Below are 24,040 nucleotides of genomic sequence, written 5' to 3'. Positions count from 1 at the left end.
TGCAAAACCGTCGCCACGGATTGATTTTTTTTCTCCTACAGGTGACGTCCTGGGCTCCGTATACGGACATCACCGCAGCGAATGGTGCATTTACGTTATAGCCGCGGATATGAGACCTTACTCTGTAGTGGAAAACGCAGGTTTTAAGAACATGCTTAATGTAATTGAGCCCCATTACAATATTCCTTCACGAGCCCATTTCAGCCAGACCGTAATTCCTGCTTTGTTCCAAAAAACATAAGCCCAAATAGAGAACCAACTGAGTAAAAACACACTCAATATAAAGAGTTATAGAGTTCAATATAAAAAGAGTTACATCTTTGTATTTGTTCATAACTACTACAACAATATTACATTTAATTTGTAAAAAAAATTTATAAGGAGCTATTTTTTGTTTTATACAGTATGCTGCTAAGAAAACACCATAGAAGATGGGTAAAGAATAGCTCCATCATTGTTCAATGTAAAAAAAACAAAACAAAAAAAAAACACATACTTTGTTAGTTTTAATAAATAAAACATTTAAATAAAAATCAAGGAAATTTATCTGCCAATTTTTTCTTTTTGCTGTATCTAAAACGTACCGAACCGTACCGAACCGAACCGTGACATCAGTGTATCGAACCGAACCGAACCGTGAATTTTGTGAACCGTTACACCCCTAATATATATATATATATATATATATATATATATATATATATATATATATATATATATATATATATATATATATATGTATGTATGTATATATATAATCCAGTTTATTTCCAAATATATATTCTGATTAATTGCAATTTAATTTGATTAATTAAGCAGCATGTATGTATTTAGTTTTTTAGTATGTATTCAGATTTTTACTATATATTTAAAATAAGATATTTTTTGAATGATGTAGTTATCATGATATATATATATATATATATATATATATATATATATATATATATATATATATATATATATATATATATATATATAAAACATTATGTATATATGCATATACATATGTATATATAACATTTTAAAATCTTTTTTTATCAAATACAGATTGTGAATAATTGCTATTTAATTTTTATTGTATTAAATTAGATTCTTTTTTGATTATTTTGTGTCCAAAACATTAAAATTGCAGTAAATAAGTATGTTTTTATTTCTGTAATAGATTTTCAGAAGATGCTGGCTTGTATTCAAGAAGGCGTCCAGTAAAGGACCACGACGATTGGAGAAATATTCAGATGAAAAAGCCGCTTACTTCAGAAGCTTTCACAAGGTAATTGAGATTTCCAAGCTTCATTTTAAATTTCTCCATGTTTTATTCAATTCATCCTGATTGATAACTTCATTTTGATCATGCGTATAAATCAGTAAATTAAGAGGCACATTGGATCCATTCTGTTTTACATGCATCCTCGGTTCATTCCAGGCTCAAAGATAGCTTTATTCATTACCTGCATAATTTATTTGCTCAGCGCCCCTCATGAGAAGTTCCTCTGATGGCAAAAGCTCTGGCTCAAGGGTCACGCTGTGAAAAAACCTCAGATTATAATTATTTAGTTAGCAGGGGTCGTCCCACGACAGCGCAATCTATTTGTCAGTTGCGTCCATAAGGTTGCATCTTATAAGGCAGTTTAAAGTAATAATAACATCCTTGTTTCAGTCCCTTTCAATATAAAAGTCCTTGCGACTCACTCATTAAAATGTAACTTTCTCTGATGAAAGATGAAATCATAATCAATAACGGACCCTTTCTCAATACCAGACACGGCATATTAGTTCTATAAAATATTATTTTATAGAACAATAATAAATAAATGAACAACAATAGCCATTATAAAAGTATAATAATAGAAAATAGTGTAGAGTTGAGAACCAGAACGAACTGTTGTATGAAAGTATATTTATATACATTTCTAAATAGGCTACGTGTGTGTGTGTGTGTGTGTGTGTGTGTGTGTGTGTGTGTGTGTGTGTACATATATCCACTCAAATATCATTTGATACACACTTACACACACAGCAAAATCCCCAGTGTTAATTTAACACTCTGAGTGTGGACTCATATAAACACTGAAGCAGTGTTAAAAGTAACACTGAAGCAGAGTTGAAGTTAATGAGATAATTAAGAAGTTAATTGAGTTATGATCAGTGTTGGGTAAGTTACTCAAAAAAAGTAATCCACTACAAATTACTAATTACTGCTCTAAAATTGTAATTTGATTACATTACTGATTACTGCATGTAAAAAGATTTTAATCAGATTACTAATTACTTTACTTTCAAGTTACTTTGAAAACCTATTAAACATACAAGGAAAAAAACTACAAACAAAGTGAAACTCAGTTCTTTCCGTAATTTAATATTGACTGAAAAATATTAGAGAAATATGAAAACAGCAACTTGAATTAAAAATGCAATGCATTTCTATAACTTAACATTCTTAACATAAACTTGCCTAACAATGAAAACTGTCTTTTTAAATGTATCTACAGTAGCTATGTCTTAACTACATTGGTGTCCTTCCAAGGAAGCTTCTATTATTACAAGTCCAGATGTCTGCGGTTGTGGAGACATATTCCAAACGATCGAAGGTTTTTTTTAAGTACATACTCCATATCCGCATAGGGCTGTCACTTTTCGTTCGAAAATCGATTGCACAATCGATCGGACCAACCAAAAAAAGTTTCGCAAATGAAAATAGCGAATCGATTTTGAAATAATTATCGATTTATTTAAAATAATTAAACAATTAAAAAAATATATAGATGTAAAAAACTTGTGTTAGGGCTTACTTTATATCATGTTACGCTGGCTCGGGCTTGCGCTCCAGTTTGTGAGGTAAATGAACGTTCATGTGATGTGTTTCGATTAGCGCGAGAAAGATGTGAAATGGATGCTGATGCTGAGTAGATGCAACGGAGGCTTGCCTCTGGCGAAAATACGTTTTGGTTGCACCAGCAACTAAAGCAAAGTTCTGAGGTGTGGAAAAGTTTTGACCGTGTTTATAATGAGAATAATGAGTGAATAAAGACGCACCATCAGTGAGCGCAGGAACGCGCTGAAGACATCTACAGTGGATTCAATCATTTTCCTCCACAAAAACATGTAGACCTAGCCTAATCTCTGCGAGTAAAGGTTTTTCAAATGATAACTATATATTAATTAAGGCTTAAATGCATAATGTGGACTGAGTATTTACGCTAATCTTGGCATCATTCTATTATTAAATGTCAGCTGATAGGCTATGTGGAGAAGGAAACCCGGCGGAGCCTTTATCTTAATTTCGTTATTGCCAAATACCCATCTTAATTTAAAATTTATCTTAATTTAATCTGTTAAAAAAGACTCGTTTTTATTGGTGCGTTTTTTTTATTTATAGGCTAAATGAGTCTGTCTATTTAGAGTGCTGAGATGTTACAATGTTACAGAGGACTTATTTTATTTCTTTATTCCAACTTCCAAGTGGCCTAGTCTACGTTAGTTATGAATAAATTATGTTAAAACTTGTATGACTCATGACTCATTGTTGACAAAAGGCAAAAGAGCTGTGTGTGTATGCGCATATCTGAATGTCGGGCTGCGCTGCACACGGGTTCGGGCTTTTAAAAAGCTGTCAATCAAAATGGAATACTTCTCGGGCTCGGGCCGAAACCTGTCGAGCTCCGGTCCTGTCGGGCCTAACTTTTAAGGCCCGATTAAAGCTCTAATGCCAATAAATAAGAAATATTGCTGACTTGTGCGTTTCCAAGCGCTCTCGTTCGTCCGATATGTGGCGTTGAAAAAAAAGGAAACGTCTTTTTTTTTAGACATGGAAAATCGATTTTACAATCAATTCAATGAACACTTATGTCTTAAAAATTGAAAATGCTTTTTACACAAAAGTGACAGCCCTCCATCCGCATAGCATTTATCTAGATACCTTGCAAATATATTTCGGTCCTGCAAGGGTACAGAGCTGTCCGTCACTATCATCGTAAGCAAGTCTCTAAATTTCCTCCACCACACACGCTGCTACAGCTCTTCACCTGTCCAGAAGTTACCTTCCCTCCCGATCTTGAACAAAAATCTCCGTCCATTTTAACAGCACGAGTTCTCCAGTAATTCATTAAAGCACATGCTCAATAACTGACGCAGCCGCCCCAAAACGTGATTAGAAATGCATTTTAATTTATTTACTTTAATATTTTTTCTTACCAATACATTTGTAATGCAAGTAACGTAATTTTATTGACATCAGTAACTGTAATCAAATTACATTTATTTTAAATGTAATGAGTTACATTACTGTGTTATCACGAAAAGTAATTAGAATACAGTAACGTTACTTTGTAACGCGTTATACCCAACTCTGGTTATGATTGACCATTATTAAAGACACCGGATGTTAACAAACAGAATCAAAAAACGAGAAAATCACAATTTGTGTGTCACCATTATAGTGGTCAGTGTTTGCTTTAGTTGGGATCTTGGCTTGTAACTTCTTAATTTAAAAATTTGTTTGGCAAGCCAAAAGCAAAATTCATCAGGTGGTGATGATTGTTTTAATGTAATTGTGCTTGACCATAATCACTGAACTCATTTGCAGTCTTTTCTCTAAGCAAAATTTCCATTATTTATTATTGTTTTGTATTTATATTGATTATCCATTATTTATAGACTTTTCTATCAATTTTGTAGGCATCTCTTGTGAGTGATTCTGAATTTTCTTTTAATTTTATTAAAGAGTCTTTATTTTAGGCACCCACAGATAACAAGAATCAGTGTATGAATCTTAACAATGGTGACAAACAGCATATTCAGATAAACAGATCTACTCCGAACATCACAAAACTAGATACTCAAAATTCAAAAATTGTGATTTTCTCTGTTGGTGATTCTGCTTGTTAACATCAGGTGTCTTCAATAATGGTCAATCATAACTCAATTAACTTCTTAATTATCTCATTAACTTCAACTCTGCTTCAGTGTTACTTTTAACACTGCTTCAGTGTTTATATGAGTCCACACTCAGAGTGTTAAATTAACACTGGGGATTTTGCTGTGCACACTTACACACTTAAAAACGTATGTACATAATAAGTGTGTTGTATCAAATGATTAATTTAAATTTAAGTACACTCTTGCAATATCAGAATTAGCTTTATAACATCTGCTGAATTAAAATCCATTTAGGAGCATTTTGATATTGCATCAGGTTTCCGACCAGGAACAGACCCTCTTTTAGTGTGAATAATTTCAGGCTTTACTTCCCTTTCCTGTCCTTAAGCCCTTTGAAAATATCCAATTAGGGCTCATTATCAGGGCGATGGCTGATGATCTAATGCGCCGAACATGCTGAACATTCTGGAATAATGAGCACAGATGCAGCTGTAGATTAGGGCCGTGACACCGTGGTTTGATGTCACTGCATTGTGGGAACGTGCCTTTATCAGCTGTAACAAGGCTTCTAATAAGATTACTCATTAGAGATCGGGAGATGAGTGAATGTGGTACAGAGCAACAGCCTGGCTTATCAGCATGTCTGATGAAACCGCTGTAACTGACAGACTATATTACACGGTGTAGGTGCAATTGTCTGTGTGCTCTGATGTCTCCGCAATAGTTTTTTTTTTTTTTGCTTAAGAAGTTTTGTTTTTGAGATACAATGGGTAGGCTGATTTTCACATTATCCCTGAGCTTCTGATGTACTTGATGTAAACTTCACAGTTGTTTACAGTTATTATTGCCATTTTAACTTTTATTTGGAGACAATTGAATCTTCAGTTTTTGAATTATGTGATCATGTATTATTACTCTTTGACAGCTGCTATTTCAGAATTGTGCTTTTTGATAAGCTGTCCAACACTATTTTAGTAGCCGGTGACAAAACTGCCTGGGTATTGATAATAATTAAAACAATTATGAGATTAATAAATCAGATGCAATCAGATGATTTTTGTACTTTAAAGCAATATATTCTGTGTTTTAAACAATTTATTGAATATCTGCAGCTAGTGCACAACACTTTTAGACAAAACCTATTTTAACAAAACATGTGAAGTGTTTAGTTTTTAGATTCATGTTTAATTTAATACTCACTTTATTGGAAGACTATGTGGATATCAATAAGTAAACATGGAAAAATTGAAGATATGGGTCAGATTAATAGCATTACTTTACTTAACAGTTAAATTATATTTTTAATTGCCTTTTCTTTTTATTTTTTCAGTTTTGATTTTACTTTTAGTTTAAGTTGTAGTAATTTTGCTAATTGTTATGTGTTTTCAATGTTCTATTTATCTTTAATTAATTTTCATTTCAGTTTTACTTTTTTGCAATTTTAGTACTTCAACAAACAATAGAAATTGTGCCCGGAATAAATAGGTTTTAAGCTTATAATATAATATAATGTAATGTAATGTAATATAATATAATATAATATAATATAATATAATATAATATAATATAATATAATATAATATTTTTTTTCAGCTTAATTTCAATTACTGAAAACTATTTATTTATTTTTGTAATGTTTTTTTTTGTTAACAATAAAAACACTGTTCTTTTAGACTGTACATTGCTAGTCTCAACTTTAGACATCATGCCATGAGTCTTTTGTCATGGACTGACTTCCTGGCTTGAATAAACTGCAGTATGGGCCAGACCGTTTGATGTCTAGTCAAAGGTCTGGCTATGTGAGTCTAGCATATTCCTGACAGCTGAGAAATTTTCAGCAGATGCTTCCTCACACCCATCAATGCGTCATCTGTTCACTGAGACACACCCGAGCTGGAGAAGTTCTTTTAAAGCCTTGAGCAAAGCCTTCATCAGATTCATAATCCTTGAACCCACACTCCGCACAACACAAACACATTCAAACACAAACACCTGTTCAAACGCCCTGTTGCCACAGGCAAATCATATATCTCAAACCAAGAAATGCCATCGGCAAGGTGTAGAATCTCCTGTTTCGACTGCATTTTAGCTATTTTAACAGAGCTCGAAGAAGTGTTGGCAAACTTTGTGCAACATTGTGTGTGAGTCTAGAAGATGAAGTGAAGTGTACCTGAAGAGACCTTTAAATATAGACTGGGATTAGTTTTATGCTGTCAGAAAGCAGGTTACTTTTGTTTGAGGTAATGTTGTTTGTCATGGCTGTGGGACCATTTTAAATCATGGATGACAATATCTTGTTATTCAGATTAAGATAGGGATTTCCATCTTAATTTATTAAAGCGCATGCAATAACAAAACAATATCAACATTCATTCATTCTAATTGAAGTGTGGTGATGGCTTAGTCATATCTCTAATTATCCCATTAACTTCCTTAGTTTAGTATACTAGATGAAATGATTTGCTAGGAAATCTGAATAAATTAATAAAAATAAAAAATATTTTTTTCAACCTTTTTAACTTCAGAATCCATATTACTCACAACAATATTCTAAGGGCCCATGGTTTGTACAATTTTCTTTGTGGTTTACTGAATAAGGATTTAAAAAAATATATTTTTTACTTTCTACCTTATTAATTATTTTATAGCTTGGATAGAAACCTAGCTAAAATGTATATTCATTATAAAATTGAGGTTTTATTAATTTACATGACACTTTAAAATTAGGATTCCTCAAAAACCCAGGTTTTTCCAAGAATGTGGGAATCCTGGTTTTTGAAACATTCTTGATTGTTTGTTGTTTTGGCTTATTTTAGTATTTTGGCTTATTTTAAAAATTTTAAGGCATCTTGATCCCCCTTGGAAGTTTCTGGATCCCTGGTTGATCCAGAACATACAAAAAAATATTATGAATATTAACATTTATTTTTAGTTTCCAGTGGCCAGCTGTTTTTTAGTTGTTAGTGTGACAATAGAGACAGCCAGCGTTAACTCTCATCTCCATTTCTCCCTAAAGCCAGGCACTGCAGTAATTTCAAATCATTTCATTTTCAGATAACAGTAACTACATTACCTCAATGTCACCCTCCTTTCTTTGTTTCCTCCTCCTCGAGTTTGTTAATTTTGGTAATGAGTTTTGTCTTCATCTTCCACAGATTACTGAGCTGCACAACATTAAGAATGTTACTCGAATGCCACGAGAGACCAAGAAACACGCAGTGGCAATCCTTTTCTGTGATGAGACGTCAAAGACATTTGCCTGTGAGTCAGGTAAGCAACTCTGAGAACAGTCTTTGTTGTAGTCCTGGATCGCATCCAGAATGGCTTAATTTATTCTGTATTTAAAGATGTGCTAGTATTGATTTTCACATATTAGGAAAAGTAGTTTATTCTTTGATTTATTCCTTTTATACCTTGAAATTAAAGAAGTCATGGGAATGTTCAGGTTATCAAGATTAGGAAGTGTTAGAAGAGACAATGGGGAAATTGGGATTGGGATATGTATATATATATATATATATATATATATATATATATATATATATATATATATATATATATATATATATATATATATATATATATATATATATATATATATATATATAATATGGTCTCATAGAGAATGAATACAGTCAAAGGCAACTTTCAGATCAGCAGTTAAAAAACAAAACAACAAGAGAGAGGCTTAATAACACAAGTTTGAAATATGAATGAGATACTTGACTCAACATTAGCTTGGCAGCAGAAGGTGTTTTTTCCCATGTGTTTTTTCTCTCCTCTCAAACTGAGAATCTTTTAGTGGAAAGATGGCAATGTCAAAACTGATCAAAGAATTTTCGCAGGAAAAAAAAAAAAAAAAAAACTGCACCCAGAACACAAACATGAATAAGCACTTGGTTGTGAAACAGTTGCAGTTTTAGTTACGCATTAATATCCAGTTCTGGGATTTACCACATTTGAAGCATGATTAACCCTAATTAAGTGTAACAGTGTGATTATTTGAGAGAAATGTTTGATGAGAAATGTTTACCATGGAATGGTTTTGGGGTCAGATTATTATTATTATATTGATCAACCCATTTAGTTTATCAATAGTGTAAGGAAATAAGTAATATACTGTATGTTACAAAATATTTATATGTTAAATAAATGCTCTTATTTTCAACTTTCTATTCAGCAAAGATTCACAAGTTCCACAAAGCATTAAGCAGCACAAATGCTTTCAGCTTTGATGATAATAAATGTTTCCTGAGCACCAAATCAGGATATTGTGGTATCTGAAATTTGTAAAATTGAAAAGAGTGGTTTTAAATTGTAATATTTCACAGTATTTCTGTTTTTTCCACTTCAGTTTTGATTAAATCAATGCTGCCTTTGTAAGCATAAAAAAATTTGCAAAAAATATTACAAACTCTTATCAGACCCAGGTGTCCAAGTGTACTAATAGAGAAGTGTATAATCAGAATTACTTTAGTGAATTGGTTGCTAAAACAAGTTCAGTAACAGTAGGTTTGAATTCATTTTTTTGTGATTTCCAACCACGATAATGTGTGCAGAAATAGCCACAAACGCATTATTATAACACTTTGACCAGAAGGAACTATAAACTCATCTTTATCTAACGCTGAGATTGTCCTTTGCCTTCAAATTTCCTGTCAAGCTAAATTCCCAGGTAGGAAACTATAGACAGAGAGAGAGAGGGAGGGAAGGGGAAGAGATGGAGGAGACGGGAAGGAGAGGCAGTGGAGTGGATGCGCTCGGGAGGAGAGGCACGGTGGACCCGCTGGGATATCATTAGCACCTCTGGGGTCTTCCGCACTGCCAGGGGGAGGCGAGGAATGTTCTCCTGAATCCATTTAACACTACAACCTCCCCACCCCCAGATCTCCTTTTCTCCCTTCAGAGGCAGTATATAAATGAGTAGAGCGGGCATTGGGTATAAATGAAGAGCTGTGTAAGATAGAGCCATACACTTAGAGTTTATAAAGTATACGTGCCTTGAGGCTGTTTAGATGAAGACGTCTTAGGCAGTATCTGTTACACGTTCAAAGACTTTTCTGTGCTGGTTTGTCGGTAATGTGTCCTGCTGCATTAGATCACCTTGTTGTCCTTGTGAGAGTAAATCACCTTTGAGTCAGTGTGGACCTCAGGCGAATGTGTGTGTGTGAGTTTGTGCGGTCAACTCTGCTTGTGGCTCTTTAAATTCTGGCACATGTCCATGAGCCGCCCCCTCTCGAATGTCCCCTTTCTCACAAACTTTGGCCATATGGAGCTTGTGTCCCTCACATGTCCGCCACATGTAGGAACTGGACCTCCCCTGATCCTTCACTTCCACTTCCTCACCTCCCTCTGAGTCTGTCGGGTTACGCCTGTGCTGCTCTGACCCTTTTCTTCTCTCGCGCACTCTCTCTCTCACTGTCGTACAATGACCATGTCTGAATATGAGGGCTGTGACTCACATTTTGCTCGATGCTTCAAGCAATTCTAATTCTAATTTAATAACTAATATTTAATAGCATAATTTTACTTTTTGCACCAAAAAAAGAACCCTAAAATAATGTAAAATATAAAAATAAATATGATTATATGCTTTTTAAAAGTTTGAGGTAGGTACAATAAAAAATAAATAATAATAATACTTTTATTCATAAAATTGATCAAAAGTGACATCTTCAACATTGTTACAAAATATTTTCATTTCAAATAAATGCTGTTCCTTTGAACTTTTTAATTATCAAAGAATATTGAAACTTGTGTATTATGGTTTCCACAAAAAAATAAAAATGATAAAAAAGTAATAATAATCATATTATTATATATAATGCTCATATATATATAATGCAGCACAACTATTTCCATTGATAATAATAAAAAATGTTTCTTGAGTAATGGCTGCTAAAAATTCATCTTTCCTATCACATTTTAGAATGTATTAAAATAGAAAACCGTTATTTTAAATTATATTAATATTTGACAATAATAATGTTTTATTGTAGTTTTGATCAAATAAATGCTGCCTTGGTGAGTATAAGAAACATCTTCGAAACATTAAAAATATCCTTACTGACCTCAAACATTTGAATGGTAGTGTGGATTTTCATATAAATATAAAATATATTTTCATTTCAATATTAAAATTCAGCAGAGCATTGCATTTGCAATGCCAATGTCATGAATTTGGTTTTCAGGCAATGCATAAAACGAAGAAAAAATATATATACATATAAGTATTCCTTGTAAAATAAGACATTTTGGATAAAAACGTGTGGCAGATGCATAAATGTAAATGCTCATTTAAAACTTGAATTTGATGTGATTATATGAATCTTGCTTTGATCTAAATAAAAGCTCTATTATGTACTTGAGCTTGCTTGCTTTTAGGATGCTCTGTTTTGCCAAATGAAAATGCTTGCCTTTGAAGAATAAGCAGTAAACTTTAATTAAATTAGTTTTTTTCCCTTTCATGTAAATGCATTTTTCGCTGTTATTTAAAGTGGTGTCACTGACGTGGTCCTCTAAGCGGGGCCCACAGGCCCTACAAATCAATAAGGAAATTCATTGTCGATTATTTCCATAACCGATTTGTTGTTGCAGCCCTAATCTATTTCATTCTTCCTGACCCATTTTCTTTCCCCTAACTATTTATCATTTACTGTAGTTCTTCTCATTTCCTGTGCTCTGAGTGAACCATTAACCATGTGAAGATGTTATGCTGTGATTCCACCGGGCATCTTTGTGTTTGTGCACATAGCTGCCTGAGCACTTGAGAGTTTGCCATGCTGATGAAGTATTTGTTTATCCAATTTTCCACTCAGTGAGCCCAAAAGTGTGTGTGAATTTAGACACACTTAAAGGTCATCGTCTCAGGAGAGAGGCCATGCAACACCACCAACAACAACAACAAAATAAAATCAGCAAAAAACTTGTACATAAATATGTACACAATGATTTGTTTGTTTTAATAAGTTTGATAAAGGTTTTTTTTTTAGCTTTTGGATCAGTGTGCATTATTTACACAGTATTATGGGTCAAACTATTTGATAAGTGTCTTTTGTAATATAAAAAAATAAATAAATAATAATAATAATAATAATTTGGCAATAGTGAGTTCACATTGAATTTTTTTTCTGATTGAAAATTTTGAATGGTGCCTGCTCACATTACTCAAGCTGGCAAAATTATAATGTCAACAGGCATACAGTACTCATATTAAGATTCAATTACAGCTGAAATATACTTAGGGCAACATCAAGCAGATAGCCATTATTATTCAAACAAGCTCCTCTGAAAATGCAAACTTGACGAGGGCACGAATCTGCTAATAACTACTTGGCACGTAATTAGACAAACCTAATCTCATAATGTTGAGCTTTCAAACCCATGTCACAAGCCGAAGCAGTGTGGATGGAGCTCATTTTGTGGTTGGCATAGTCATAATTTGTGCTCACTTTCCTTTGTGGCATTGTGCTAAACTGCATTAGGTTCTTCAGAGTGGATTTTCATTTGTGAGGTTCATTCATTAGAATGATGCTGTTCAGAGTGTGCCGTAGATTAGCCCAGAGCTTTTGAAGAATGGAGTAAGAATGAAGTGCCAAGAAAAATAAAGCTCAACTCCTACAGAATGCTATTTGTGTTATTTTATGTGCACACAGGGGCCAAAATAACTATTGCTACACCTGCTAATGATGTGCAAACTGAGACAATGTGCCACCCATTAAAGAGCTAGTTAGCCCAAAAAACAAAAATTACCACATGATTTACTCACCCACAAGCCATCCTAGGAGTATATGACATTGTTGTTTCAGACGAATACAATCAGAGTTATATTAGGGCTGGGCGATAAATCAATTTTATCGATTAACTCGAATTTGACGTTAAGGGCGATTTGTTTTTGTTTTTAATGAAAATCGGTTTTCTCTTTAACTTCCACCACCGGCTCTCCCCTTAGGTTTCCGTTGTTCAGAGTGGGCTCGCCCTCCCCCCCCGCTTTCCTTACAGCCGCACACAGACAACATGGGTTAACAGCGCAGAGCTTGTTCCAAAGAAAGGCATCGTTTCATCCGTTGTTTGGAATTGGTTTGCTTTTTTAGTGTCAGACACAGAACAAATAACGCCACATTGCAAAGTGTATTTAAAAGCCGTTGCTACAAAAGGTAGCCTCACAACAAATCTATTCCAGCATCTCAAACAGTATGGATGGGTACCGAAACCCGGTATTAAACTGGCCCCGGGGCTAAATTATGCAAGACCGTAGTATCAGTAAGATCTGGCGCTATCGGTTCTGCTTTCGGGTAGTGGAGAGAAAAAAAAAAAAAAAATGTTCTATGTATTTTTCCTTAATAATGTTATCGTGCACATTTTATCTCACCAAACATTTCTAATGTGCGATCATATTAAGTCGTTTGTCTGTGAGATCAGCGAAATCTGTCATCAGCGCTGCGGAGGCTATCAGTCACACACACACACACACACAACAAGAACGAGCGCGGCACACACACACGAATAACAGAACGAAAACTCCCGCTAAATAATACAGAGTGACGATGGCGAAAAGATTTGCGTAATAATGTTATTGTGCACATTTTATCTTACCAAACATTTCTAATTTGCGATATTATTTAGAAGTTTGTCTGTGAGATCTGCGACATCTCTCATGCGCGCCGCGGAGGCTGTCTGTCAGTGACAAACACACAACAAGAACGAGCGTGTCGCACACACACGAATAACAGAATGAAAACTCACGCTTAATAATAAAGAGTGACGATGGCGGAGAGAGCAAAACGTTCCAAAGTGTGGTTATACTTCACTAGCGTTAGGGTGACCAGATGAGATTATTCAAAGATCAACAGTCTGTCATTAGTCTTTAGTGTGCCACAAAAAAACAACAACATTAAAATCATGAACTCAAATGTCAATGTAAAAAGAAAAAAAAAGAAAAAAATAATGACTGTTGTAACAGTGCGTAAATCAGACCTTTCTGTAATGCTAACGCTAATGAGTTTAAAATTTTGTTAGCACTTTATGAATACCACTGCTTGACAAGTATGTATTTTTGTAATAGATCTAATTTTGTCATTTTTGTTAAATTTATTTTAACCAAAAGTGTTTTATCAAAGAGGGACACACTATTTTATTTTTTATTTATATGTTAATTTATTTTGAAGGTGCATTGTGTCACTGTAAGTTATTAGAAAACTGATAAGCTACATTTTCACTGTTTACAATGGCAGTGAAAATCAGAACAAAATAAAGAGTGCATTTGTTTTGAGCAATTTCTTTGTCGGTTGTAGTTTTTTTTTTTTTTAATAGATCTCCTGGCTAATCCGTGTTTTATAATGGAAGCAGTGGCGGAGCCAGGAGTTCTTCATAGGGGTGGCCAGGCAGGGGCCAGTAGTTACTTTGGGGTGGCACAAAAAACATAATTTTGCCAACAAACACGGCACTTATCCAACCTTAAAATACTTTTTAAAGTATTGTATGTGCCCAAATCACAATGATGTATAATGTACAATAGCTAGCCTACAATGGCATTTTTTTAATTAAAGTTTACCAAAATCCTGAGCGTCAAAATCTTACTCACCCTCAAGATATTTAATAAAATAAAACTTAGGAAACTAAGTTAACTGCTCCCTACGTCACCTGAAAAGACGGGTTGAACCAGGCACAAAAGCAAAGCTTCAGTCCTCGTCTCTCTCAGTCCTCGAATTTTACAAATGCTGGAAAGAAACGCGCGCTTCGGAAACTCTCGCGATAGCGCATTTGCCTGTAAGTGACAAGGGATTCAACTGTCGTGATAGTTTCGCAGTCCGAACGTAATCGTTTTGCCATGATCGATCAAGGTCATTTTGATAAAAATCTAAGAAACTATTATTATTATTATTTATAATAGATCACGATTACGATCGGGGTGGCCAGTGCCCCTAGCTCCGCTCCTGAGCGGATGGTAGCCAAAAATCTGAAGTAAAAAAAAATACACCCATCCATTATAAAAGAAGTCCACATGGCTCCGGGTGGATAATAAAGGCCATCTGAAGCGAAGCAATTTTTTTTATTATTACTGTCTATTAAAATCTGCATTATTATATTTCTGAAACTGTAAGTACTTTGTATAACAATAACTATATGTAAAATATCATATTAGATCATATGTACTGTACAATGCATATATTCTATATCACATTAGATCATGGGTTCCCAACATGTCGCTCCAGTAGCTCGCAGCCTGGTTGGAGGTAGCTCGCCAAAACATACTGACAAATCGGCCGTGAGGTTATTTTAATGATCCTGCTATGTATTTGAATTATCATTAAACCCGTATTGATAATCGCGATTTGAAAAACTCTTTTATCAAAGTTATTAATACTCTCACGCAGGTGAAACACGTAGTAGTTTCGTTTTGTGTATAAAAAAAGACAGACTTTTGAGGGAAATTATATGAAAGAATATACGATTTCATTATTTGTTTGAATGCATACTAGGAAACCAAATGTCTTAAGAAAAGTTTTGATTGCATTTGCTTTTTTCTTTCCTCTGTGTAATGTGTAATAAAGCATTGAAGTGGAAACAGCTCTGTTCTGCAAATCATAAGCGCCCTCTGCTATAAAACTGGATTTACAAATTCATTCAGTCTGAAATATTTTTGTTCAGACCAGTGCAAAATCAGACCAGATTTTTGTTGTAAACCATAACTGGTCGATGGAAAATAGTATTGAGATTTTTATAATGCACATTAGCTTATGTAGAACTGTTTATGGAGCAGATAAAATATTTTTTTCATTGTGACTCATCCTTTGAATAAAAAAAAATATATATAATTAATTATATATTTTTTTTAAATAGTCAAAACTTTATTTGACTATGTCAGTAGATAACGTTATGAATATTTTTATGTTTTATTTCACTGTTTTTAGGCAAGTAAAAAGTACATTGTGCTGCTAATTTTATTTTTTGCCTTTTGTCATAAAATTTGGTAAAATTATTTCAGTGTGTGTCTATCAGTAGTTTTTTAATATTTCCATCACATTTTAACAACGCTATGTATAACAGCTTGGATTGATACATTAAGAGATTTAAGTACTGTATAACATTGATGCATTAGATCATATGTACTGTACTATACATATATTCTATACTATAACTATTTATAATTACAAGTATTATAATGTATGGAATTTGTATAAAATATTATTCTTAATGTTTATATTATTTATTAATGATAAATATTTGAAATAATGTGTGTGATTATTTAATAAATGTCCATGCTATTCTAAGTTTATTCTAAGGTTACAATATAAAGTTAAACCACTGGGGTAAGATGACCACCTGAATTCTCACAAGAGACCCCAATTAGCATGTTGTTACTAGTGTTTTTATGTTTACTTTTAATACTTATTTCAGTTCATAAGGCTATTATTCAGTAATTCCAATAATTACTTTACAGACATCTTCACTTTTAATTAAAACATATAGACTAATTGAGTGTTCATTTAATTTTAATCCAGTGTTGCAATTATGTTATATCTGTAATTATAATATTGACGATTAAATATGTAGGGTAAATATTCAGTTAATCATATGTCTGTATATAAGTCAAAGAATAAATAAAAATTTCAGATGAATCTGAAATTTTACTAGGATTTTGCTTTGTCTGTCTGCTTTGTCTTTGATATTCAATTACTCAACTGATTTTTCAAGAATATAAATAAATACATAGAATAATTGATTTAGACTTTACATGGATGACACTGTTATATATATATATATATATATATATATATATATATATATATATATATATATATATATATATATATATATATATATATATATATATATATATATATATATATATAAATACAAAAGTCACTCTGTAAAAGTACATTTAGTAAAAGTTTAATTCAGGGGCTTCTTGTCCCAGACAGCGGGGTCACTGTACCCCAGTAGCTTCTTTGAATAATTTTACAGTATGTTTTAATGATCTAATTCAGCAAATCTTTCTGTTTGTTTCCCATAATAACACATTGTTGATGCATCATCATGCTCATGCTAAGCTTATATCTAAATAGGTTACAATTTTAGAATAAATGCACATTGTTCTTAAGTGGGGCATCGTCAACTTATAGTGTACATTATACCCTATATAGAGTGACTGTAATAAATAGTAAAGTTCACCTAAAATAAAAATTCTGTCATTGTTTCCTCTTATGCTGTTGCAAACCTGTATAGCTTTCTTTTTCTTCCATTGTTGCACGTCCCTAAAAATGGTCAGTAATTCTGTTTTTAGTTGACAGCCAGGTTTTACTCACATTTTTATACATTGTGTTCACACCTATGAACTGTCCATCACTACACACCTTTGTGCCAGACTACTGGCACCTGTAGTTTTAAAGCAGAAATCTCTTGTAACATTAAATATATTTTCAGAAAGGGCTGATGTGGGAAATAACATTTATCATAAATGTAGTGCTCACAAATTGCTTGTTGCTGTGCATTAGTGCTAAATCTGTAAATGTGTTTATCTCCTGCTTGTTCCTCTTCAGCAACTGCTCCTGAATGTTTGCATATAAAAATGATGATATGAATGTGTGTGTCCACAGAGCTGGAGGCTGAGGAGTGGTGGAAGTTATTGTGTTTGGAGTGTTTGGGCAGCAGACTTAATGACATCAGCCTGGGAGAACCGGACTTGTTAGCAGCAGGGGTGCAGAGGGAACAGAACGGTCAGTATCCAATTAGAGGCCGGATTTTTCCTCTTGTACTCTATAAATGATTCTATTACAGAGTCCAAATGTGTTTGTTAAACACAGTACCTCCAGGTCTGTCCTCAAGTTTATAAATGATCGGCCTGGGCCAAGGTTCTTTACTAAGCACTAATGGGTACCGCCGTGCATCAGAGCATCAGCCCATAATGAAGCTTGTCATAGAGATGGATGAGATTATGGTGCAGAAGAAAGGCAGGATGAATGCGCATGGCACATCTGCCTGAAAACACTTAAGAGAATGAGTGAAAATAATCTTTAGCTAATGTTTCCTTCTATAGGTATGCGCTTCCTTCAAACTGAAGCCCGAGACCAGACCCGTACCTGAGATCGTTTGACATGATCTGACCCAACCAGAGTTGCGCTTTTAAATTTAGAATCCAATCCCAACTTAAAGTCATTTTTCCATAACCAGAATTTTTAAATATGCTGTATTTCACGATTGCATGCAACAGTCAGTTAACAAATACATGTAAAGAAACCGTTTCATCAAGGCTAGTCGCCACTCGCCAGTCCAGCACACAAGGCAAAAGAAAAAAGCACTTATCAATCATGAGCATGCGGCCATGCGCCATTTGCAATAATGTGACAGAGAGGCTGCTAGAGCAGGCATAAGAACAAAACAAGTTTTGTTTTTAAATAAAGCCTATAGAGCAAACACCACGGCACACATTATATGTAAGATATAATCCATGGCTTACATGTATGTGCCTTAAAATATTTAAACACAGAGATGATGTAGGGTGGTTATACCATGTTTATTTGAATGAATGATTTATATTGATAATTTGAAAAAATTATCGAGAAAGAGGGAGGAAAGTTGTGTGAGTGAATAACCTGTGCCTGCACATCTCCCTCTCTACAAACAATGAAGCTGAGTTAAGTAACTTCAAAAACAGTGTTTTTTTTACCACGTTACTGAGAAATATAATGTAGCAATTCAGTATCGAAGCTATTTTATTAATAAATGTTTCTGTGTGTGTGTTTCTGTCAATGAAATTAGCGTAGCCTACTGCATATAGATTTACCTTAGCTACAAGAACCCAACCCAAAACCTGAGAATATTTTGGGACTCGTCAGGCCTGGGTCAGGTAGCAGACCTCTATTTCCCTCTAGAACTAATGAGGCAACGTGCGGCCAAAATTGTTAAATTAAAACACTGGTTCTAAAAGGGTTTCACTTCAGATTTTCTATTGGACATCAGTTGTCAAACCAAAACAGTATCAGAATTGTTCATTGTTTTGAGCATGTCGTGGAGCAAACGTGGTGAATTTGCATCAAAATACAACAAAATTAGAAAATGATATAAGGAAAATGTTATCCTCATTTAAAAAATAATTCTAAAACCTCAACTACTCATGCTTATGTTTATTTTTTTATTAGGTTTATATTGAATATTTTACATTATAAATATATATAATTTAGTGTTATGTATATATATATATATATATATATAGAGAGAGAGAGAGAGAGAGAGAGAGAGAGAGAGAGAGGGAGAGATAGTGTGTGTTATTTTTATTATGTTTAATTATAAAGTATAACAATATAAATGTTTTATTTTATATTAAATATAAAAACTTTATAATATCAAATATTTATAATATTTATTCATATTAAATAAAGACTAAGAATAATCCTGAGCCATGAGCACTGTTGAATTTCAGTAAATATATTAAAGATTATTAGTAATGCATAATACGTATCATCTTGTTTAATTATTTGCATGTTGCTAATGCAAATAATTAAAACAAATGGAATTTTTTTAAAAGATCAAATGATGTATCTATTTTATTTTATTTGGTCAGCAAATATCTGCAGTACGTGCTTAAGACTTTTTATTCCCGAGAGATTTAAAATTCAAATCTTAAGCATAATGTTTTCTGTGTTTTCTGTGACTATAAGAACAGTCCTGACGCACAAGTTGAGAACCGTTACTTTAAGGCAACTGCATCTTCTCCAAGATCAGATTGTTTCAGTCTGAGTTGTGTCTGTGTTTAAGTGACTGTTTTTTTTTTTTTTTTTTACACAATTCAGGAAATCAATATCAGTTCATCTCGAAGTGCTGCCGAAGCATTCAAGCATTAAGCTACGGCAGACACCGTATAGAGTGGTCATCAAATTTTTTTCAATCAAATGACAGGCAAATATAGATTTGTTTTCATAACGAGAGTGCGATGTGTATATGATTATATCAGCTGGAGGTCATCAGAATGATCAGTTCTCCACTACTCGACAGCTGAGGAATAACAAGCAGAGAGTTTGCCATTTGTGTTTCAATTAGACCCTTCTTACGGCGGGCTGTGATAATTAAAGTTAATTTTCACAATCCCTAAAATAGCCCCCACATTACATTGCCTCTTCCTCTGGAGAGATACATATCTTATTTTAAAGCATTAGGTATAATTAGGGATTATTAATTTGGATTATGAAGTGCACCCTTGTCTTTTTGGAGCTAATTGTGATGGTGTGGTTGCTCCAGTCGAGGTGGGCTCAACTGTGGCTCTATGGCAACAATCTGTTGACCTTTGTGCACTGCAAGAGCCACATCTGCAAGAAGAGAAAATAGTCTGTCTGAAAAATAATAATCATGTTAGATGGCTCTGTTGAGATGTTTTCTCGAGATTTCCAGCCATGCCCTTTAATTCGGTGTCATCTTTAGGCAAAGCAGAATCTTTCAGCTGCCCAAATAAAAGCTGTTTGAGATGTCTTGTAAATATGACTGAATGGAATGTGCCACCACCGTGCTTGGCCTTTTTTTAAGCAAGTTTAATTATTATTAAAATAAATGTCAATTAAACAGCAGTCTGCAACCTTTTCAAATCTGTTAAATAAACTATTTACCCTGTAATGAATTTTCTTTAACACACGACATTGGCAGTTTCTGTCAGTGAAAGCTGCTGCTGAACCTTTCTGAGTTATTTACTTGAAGGAACCATTCAGTTTTGTCGTCCTTTCTGTCTTAATATGATTTCCAAGGTTTAATGGGTACACTTCCTCTGCACTTGTTATTCTGAAGAAAATTATGTCTGAATCAAAAATAAATATAAAAATGTCACCAAAAACAATGATAAAAAACAACAACAACAACAACAACACACACACAAAAAAACTACACACTTTTTACAGCCTGACTCCTTTGGCTTCAAGGCTAGAATATGATATATAAAATACATTTTTACTGGTCCTATTATGTGTGTGTGTGTGTGTGTAAACATTTTTTTTTTTATTATACCATCAAAATTCAGAACACACTTACATTCTCAAAGCTTTCTGAAGAGATCAAATCAAGTTTTAAATTTTAATGTATACAATGGTTTCATTTGTTTTTATTTTAATTTTTTTTTTCTCAACAATCCCCCAATATGTAATACTTACTTTAGTATTATTGAGATACTATATATAAAAAAAAAATTCCTAATGTTTTAAATCAGATTTTTATATTTTATATTTTCATTTAAATTTTACTTAAAGGTGAAGTACTCTTATAGTGTGTTTTTGTCATTTTTATACATCTATATAGTTTTATTAGCTTTTAGTTAAGTTTTTGTCATTTTAGTGCATATAATTTAAACAAATTAAAAAGTGAAATGTCTTTGCTGAAATTCAACTTTTTTTAAAAAATAATTCAATTTATGTTTATTTTATGTTATTTTAAAATATTAATTTTAGTTTTAGTTAACTATAGTACTTCTGACTTTTAAATTAATTGATTTTTTTATTCCAGAAAGATTTAATGTTTACTTGATGCCGACCCCAAACCTGGACATCTACGGGGAGTGCACAATGCAGATCACCCACGAGAACATCTACCTTTGGGACATCCACAATGCCCGAGTCAAGCTGGTCATGTGGCCGCTCAACTCCCTGAGGAGATACGGCAGAGACTCGACCTGGTTCACATTTGAGTCCGGGAGGTGCGTGAACATCGTTCGATTCTAGTTGGGAGTGCTTTTGTCTGACAAGATGTTTTCATCCTAAATCCAATAGTCCTGATTCTGCTGCTCTGGATATTGATTCGCTGATTCATGAAAGTGCACAACATTTAACATATGCTTTGCCTTGCAGGCTGCCCTTACAGTCTACTCCTGCTGTTCAGCCTATTACGACAAGAACATGAGTGTACTGAAAATTAATAGAAGCTATAATTGCTTAACGGATGTGTGTGAATGTGTTGTTCTCTTACAGGATGTGTGATACGGGGGAAGGTTTGTTCACATTTCAGACCAGAGAAGGTGAGATGATCTATCAGAGAGTTCACTCTGCCACGCTGTCCATCGCCGAGCAACATGAACGCATGATGATGGAGATGGAGAAGAGCTCACAGGTAGAGTAAAAGTACACATCCCATAATTCTACAGGGGAGAGGCATTTTATATTTGGTGTTTTATAACAAGGTATTATATGTGTTATTCCGTTATATTAGTGCAAGCATATTTTACAAATGAGTCTCCACTGCAGTGTTCAAAATGGAGGGAGGTCCTGGGATCCCCATAAAAAATCAGTTTGAGGAGCTTCATATATATATGATTTTAAAGAATGAATGACATTGTTCTGTTTTAGTACATTTTAAAATTTACATTTCATTAGTGATTCAAAGCAGCTTTTCCATGAAAATTCAAAAAACATGTTTTGTAAGGTTAATTTATGACTATAAATATACTTAAATTGGTAAAATAATAATCTATAATTAATCACGTCTCTACTTTTACTGTTGATTTAATCACCTTAAACAAATCTGCAAATCATAAATAAGATTTTGGTCTCAAAAACACATGCAAAATTTGGGGGACAGTGAGTTTTTTTTTTGGGGGGGGGGGGGTAAATTAAAGAATATTAAGCAAGGATACATTAAAAAAAGAATAATAAAGAAGACAAGATATTTGATAATATAATTTATTTGTAATGTTACATTACATTTCAGCTTCAAATAAATGTCCTTTTAAACTTTTCCTTATATCCCAAATCGTTTTTATTATAGTTAAATTGAATATTAGAAACTTAAAAGAAAAAAAAAAACATTGAAAGTTTACCGACTCAGTAGTTTTTAATGGTATTTTATACAGTATGTGATACTTTCAGTGACTGGCATAAGCTAAAAAAGTTTACAGCATTTTAAAAAAATGATTACCTGTCCATGAACTTAAGTCCACTTGCCACCAGAGGTCCCCCTTCCATTATTTTGACTCTCACACCACATAGACTGTTACACATCACCCTGGACTTAATTGCCCATGCTCCATTGCACGAATCTCAAGCTCACCTGAAACCAATCAAACACAGCTGCTACCAATAACACACACTACATAAGTCTGTCTCACGCCACCATCCACTGTTGAGTATTGTTTAGCAGTTATGCTATTGATCATAGCTAATTTATGGAGCCAGTTCCCGGTTCTAGTTTGAGTTTTTAGCTCTGAGTCAAAGTCCAGTTTAATCCTATTTATTACATTTAGTTAGTGATGGGACAGTTGACTCAGATGCTCTGATGCAGTTTTCCAACCACTATTGTATCACATACTGTGCCGATGCTTGTATCGAAATAACACCACGTGATTGATGACGTTTAAAGCTTTGAAATTCATGCAGTAACCGAAGGTCGGTACAGCGTGGCTTAAAAAAAATGGCGCTTAATGATCCCACCTGATGCATAAAAGAATTATTCAGTCACTTTGAGGACTGTCAGTAGGACATTTTATCAGGTTTAAAACTGGGGTCTCAGAGCCCCGAACACAGCATAAGAGTATAACAACTCACCCAAAATATATATATATATATATTTTTTTTTTTCAGCTACCCACGTCCATTATGATCACCTTTTTGTGTTTTATATTATTGCTCGATATGTGAATCCGTTGACCCACTGGCACAAATTAATTTAGATGAGATTATGGCAGAATAGATATTGTATTGATCCCAGATTGATTCCACTCTTGAATGTCACAGGCTTCCGAAACTTTTGTTTGGTCACATGCTTTTTCAAACGGTCCTCTGCTCCACTATGATTTGTCAGAAATGGTGGAGAACACAAGTCCGGCCATCAGATGTCACTAATGCACACGATGTTAAAAGCTGTGAGCAATAAACCGTTTTCTGCACAATTTCGTGAAAGTCTCAAACGCTTCAGAAAGCCTCAATTTCCCATCCCTATCCTTTTTCATTCGTGCCTTAATCCTAGTCTGAATATATCTTTTCTGTATGATCTTTGCCTGCCCTGAAGTAAATTGCCTGTCTTGGATTACTCCTTTCGTCTCATCCTGTTCGGATACTGTTTATTCCTCGCCTGGACCATCGCCTGTGTTTTGGATTACTCTTGAGTCTTGCCCTCTATATACCTGTTTGCCATTGTCTGACCCTTGCCTGTTGTGACTGTTTTAGAATAAAGCTTTGCACATGGATCCGCACGT

At 33.7% G+C, this 24,040-nt stretch overlaps 1 protein-coding gene across 2 annotated transcripts in view; it reads left to right on the top strand.

Moving 5' to 3' along the window:
- LOC127946018 (docking protein 6) overlaps positions 1-24,040 on the top strand; it is an 85,792-nt gene that overhangs the window by 45,021 nt on the left and 16,731 nt on the right. For both annotated transcript variants that reach the window (XM_052542303.1, XM_052542304.1), the window contains exons 2-6: positions 1,166-1,273; positions 8,034-8,148; positions 17,478-17,597; positions 21,361-21,550; positions 21,822-21,960. In XM_052542303.1, the coding sequence (XP_052398263.1) occupies positions 1,166-1,273; positions 8,034-8,148; positions 17,478-17,597; positions 21,361-21,550; positions 21,822-21,960 (672 nt within the window). The remainder of the gene's footprint in view (positions 1-1,165; positions 1,274-8,033; positions 8,149-17,477; positions 17,598-21,360; positions 21,551-21,821; positions 21,961-24,040) is intronic.

This window comes from Carassius gibelio, chromosome A24 (genome assembly GCF_023724105.1).
Source record: "Carassius gibelio isolate Cgi1373 ecotype wild population from Czech Republic chromosome A24, carGib1.2-hapl.c, whole genome shotgun sequence".
NCBI lineage: Eukaryota > Metazoa > Chordata > Actinopteri > Cypriniformes > Cyprinidae > Carassius > Carassius gibelio.
The sequence above is the reverse complement of the archived record's forward strand: the minus strand, read 5'-3'. Positions and strand labels throughout refer to the sequence as shown.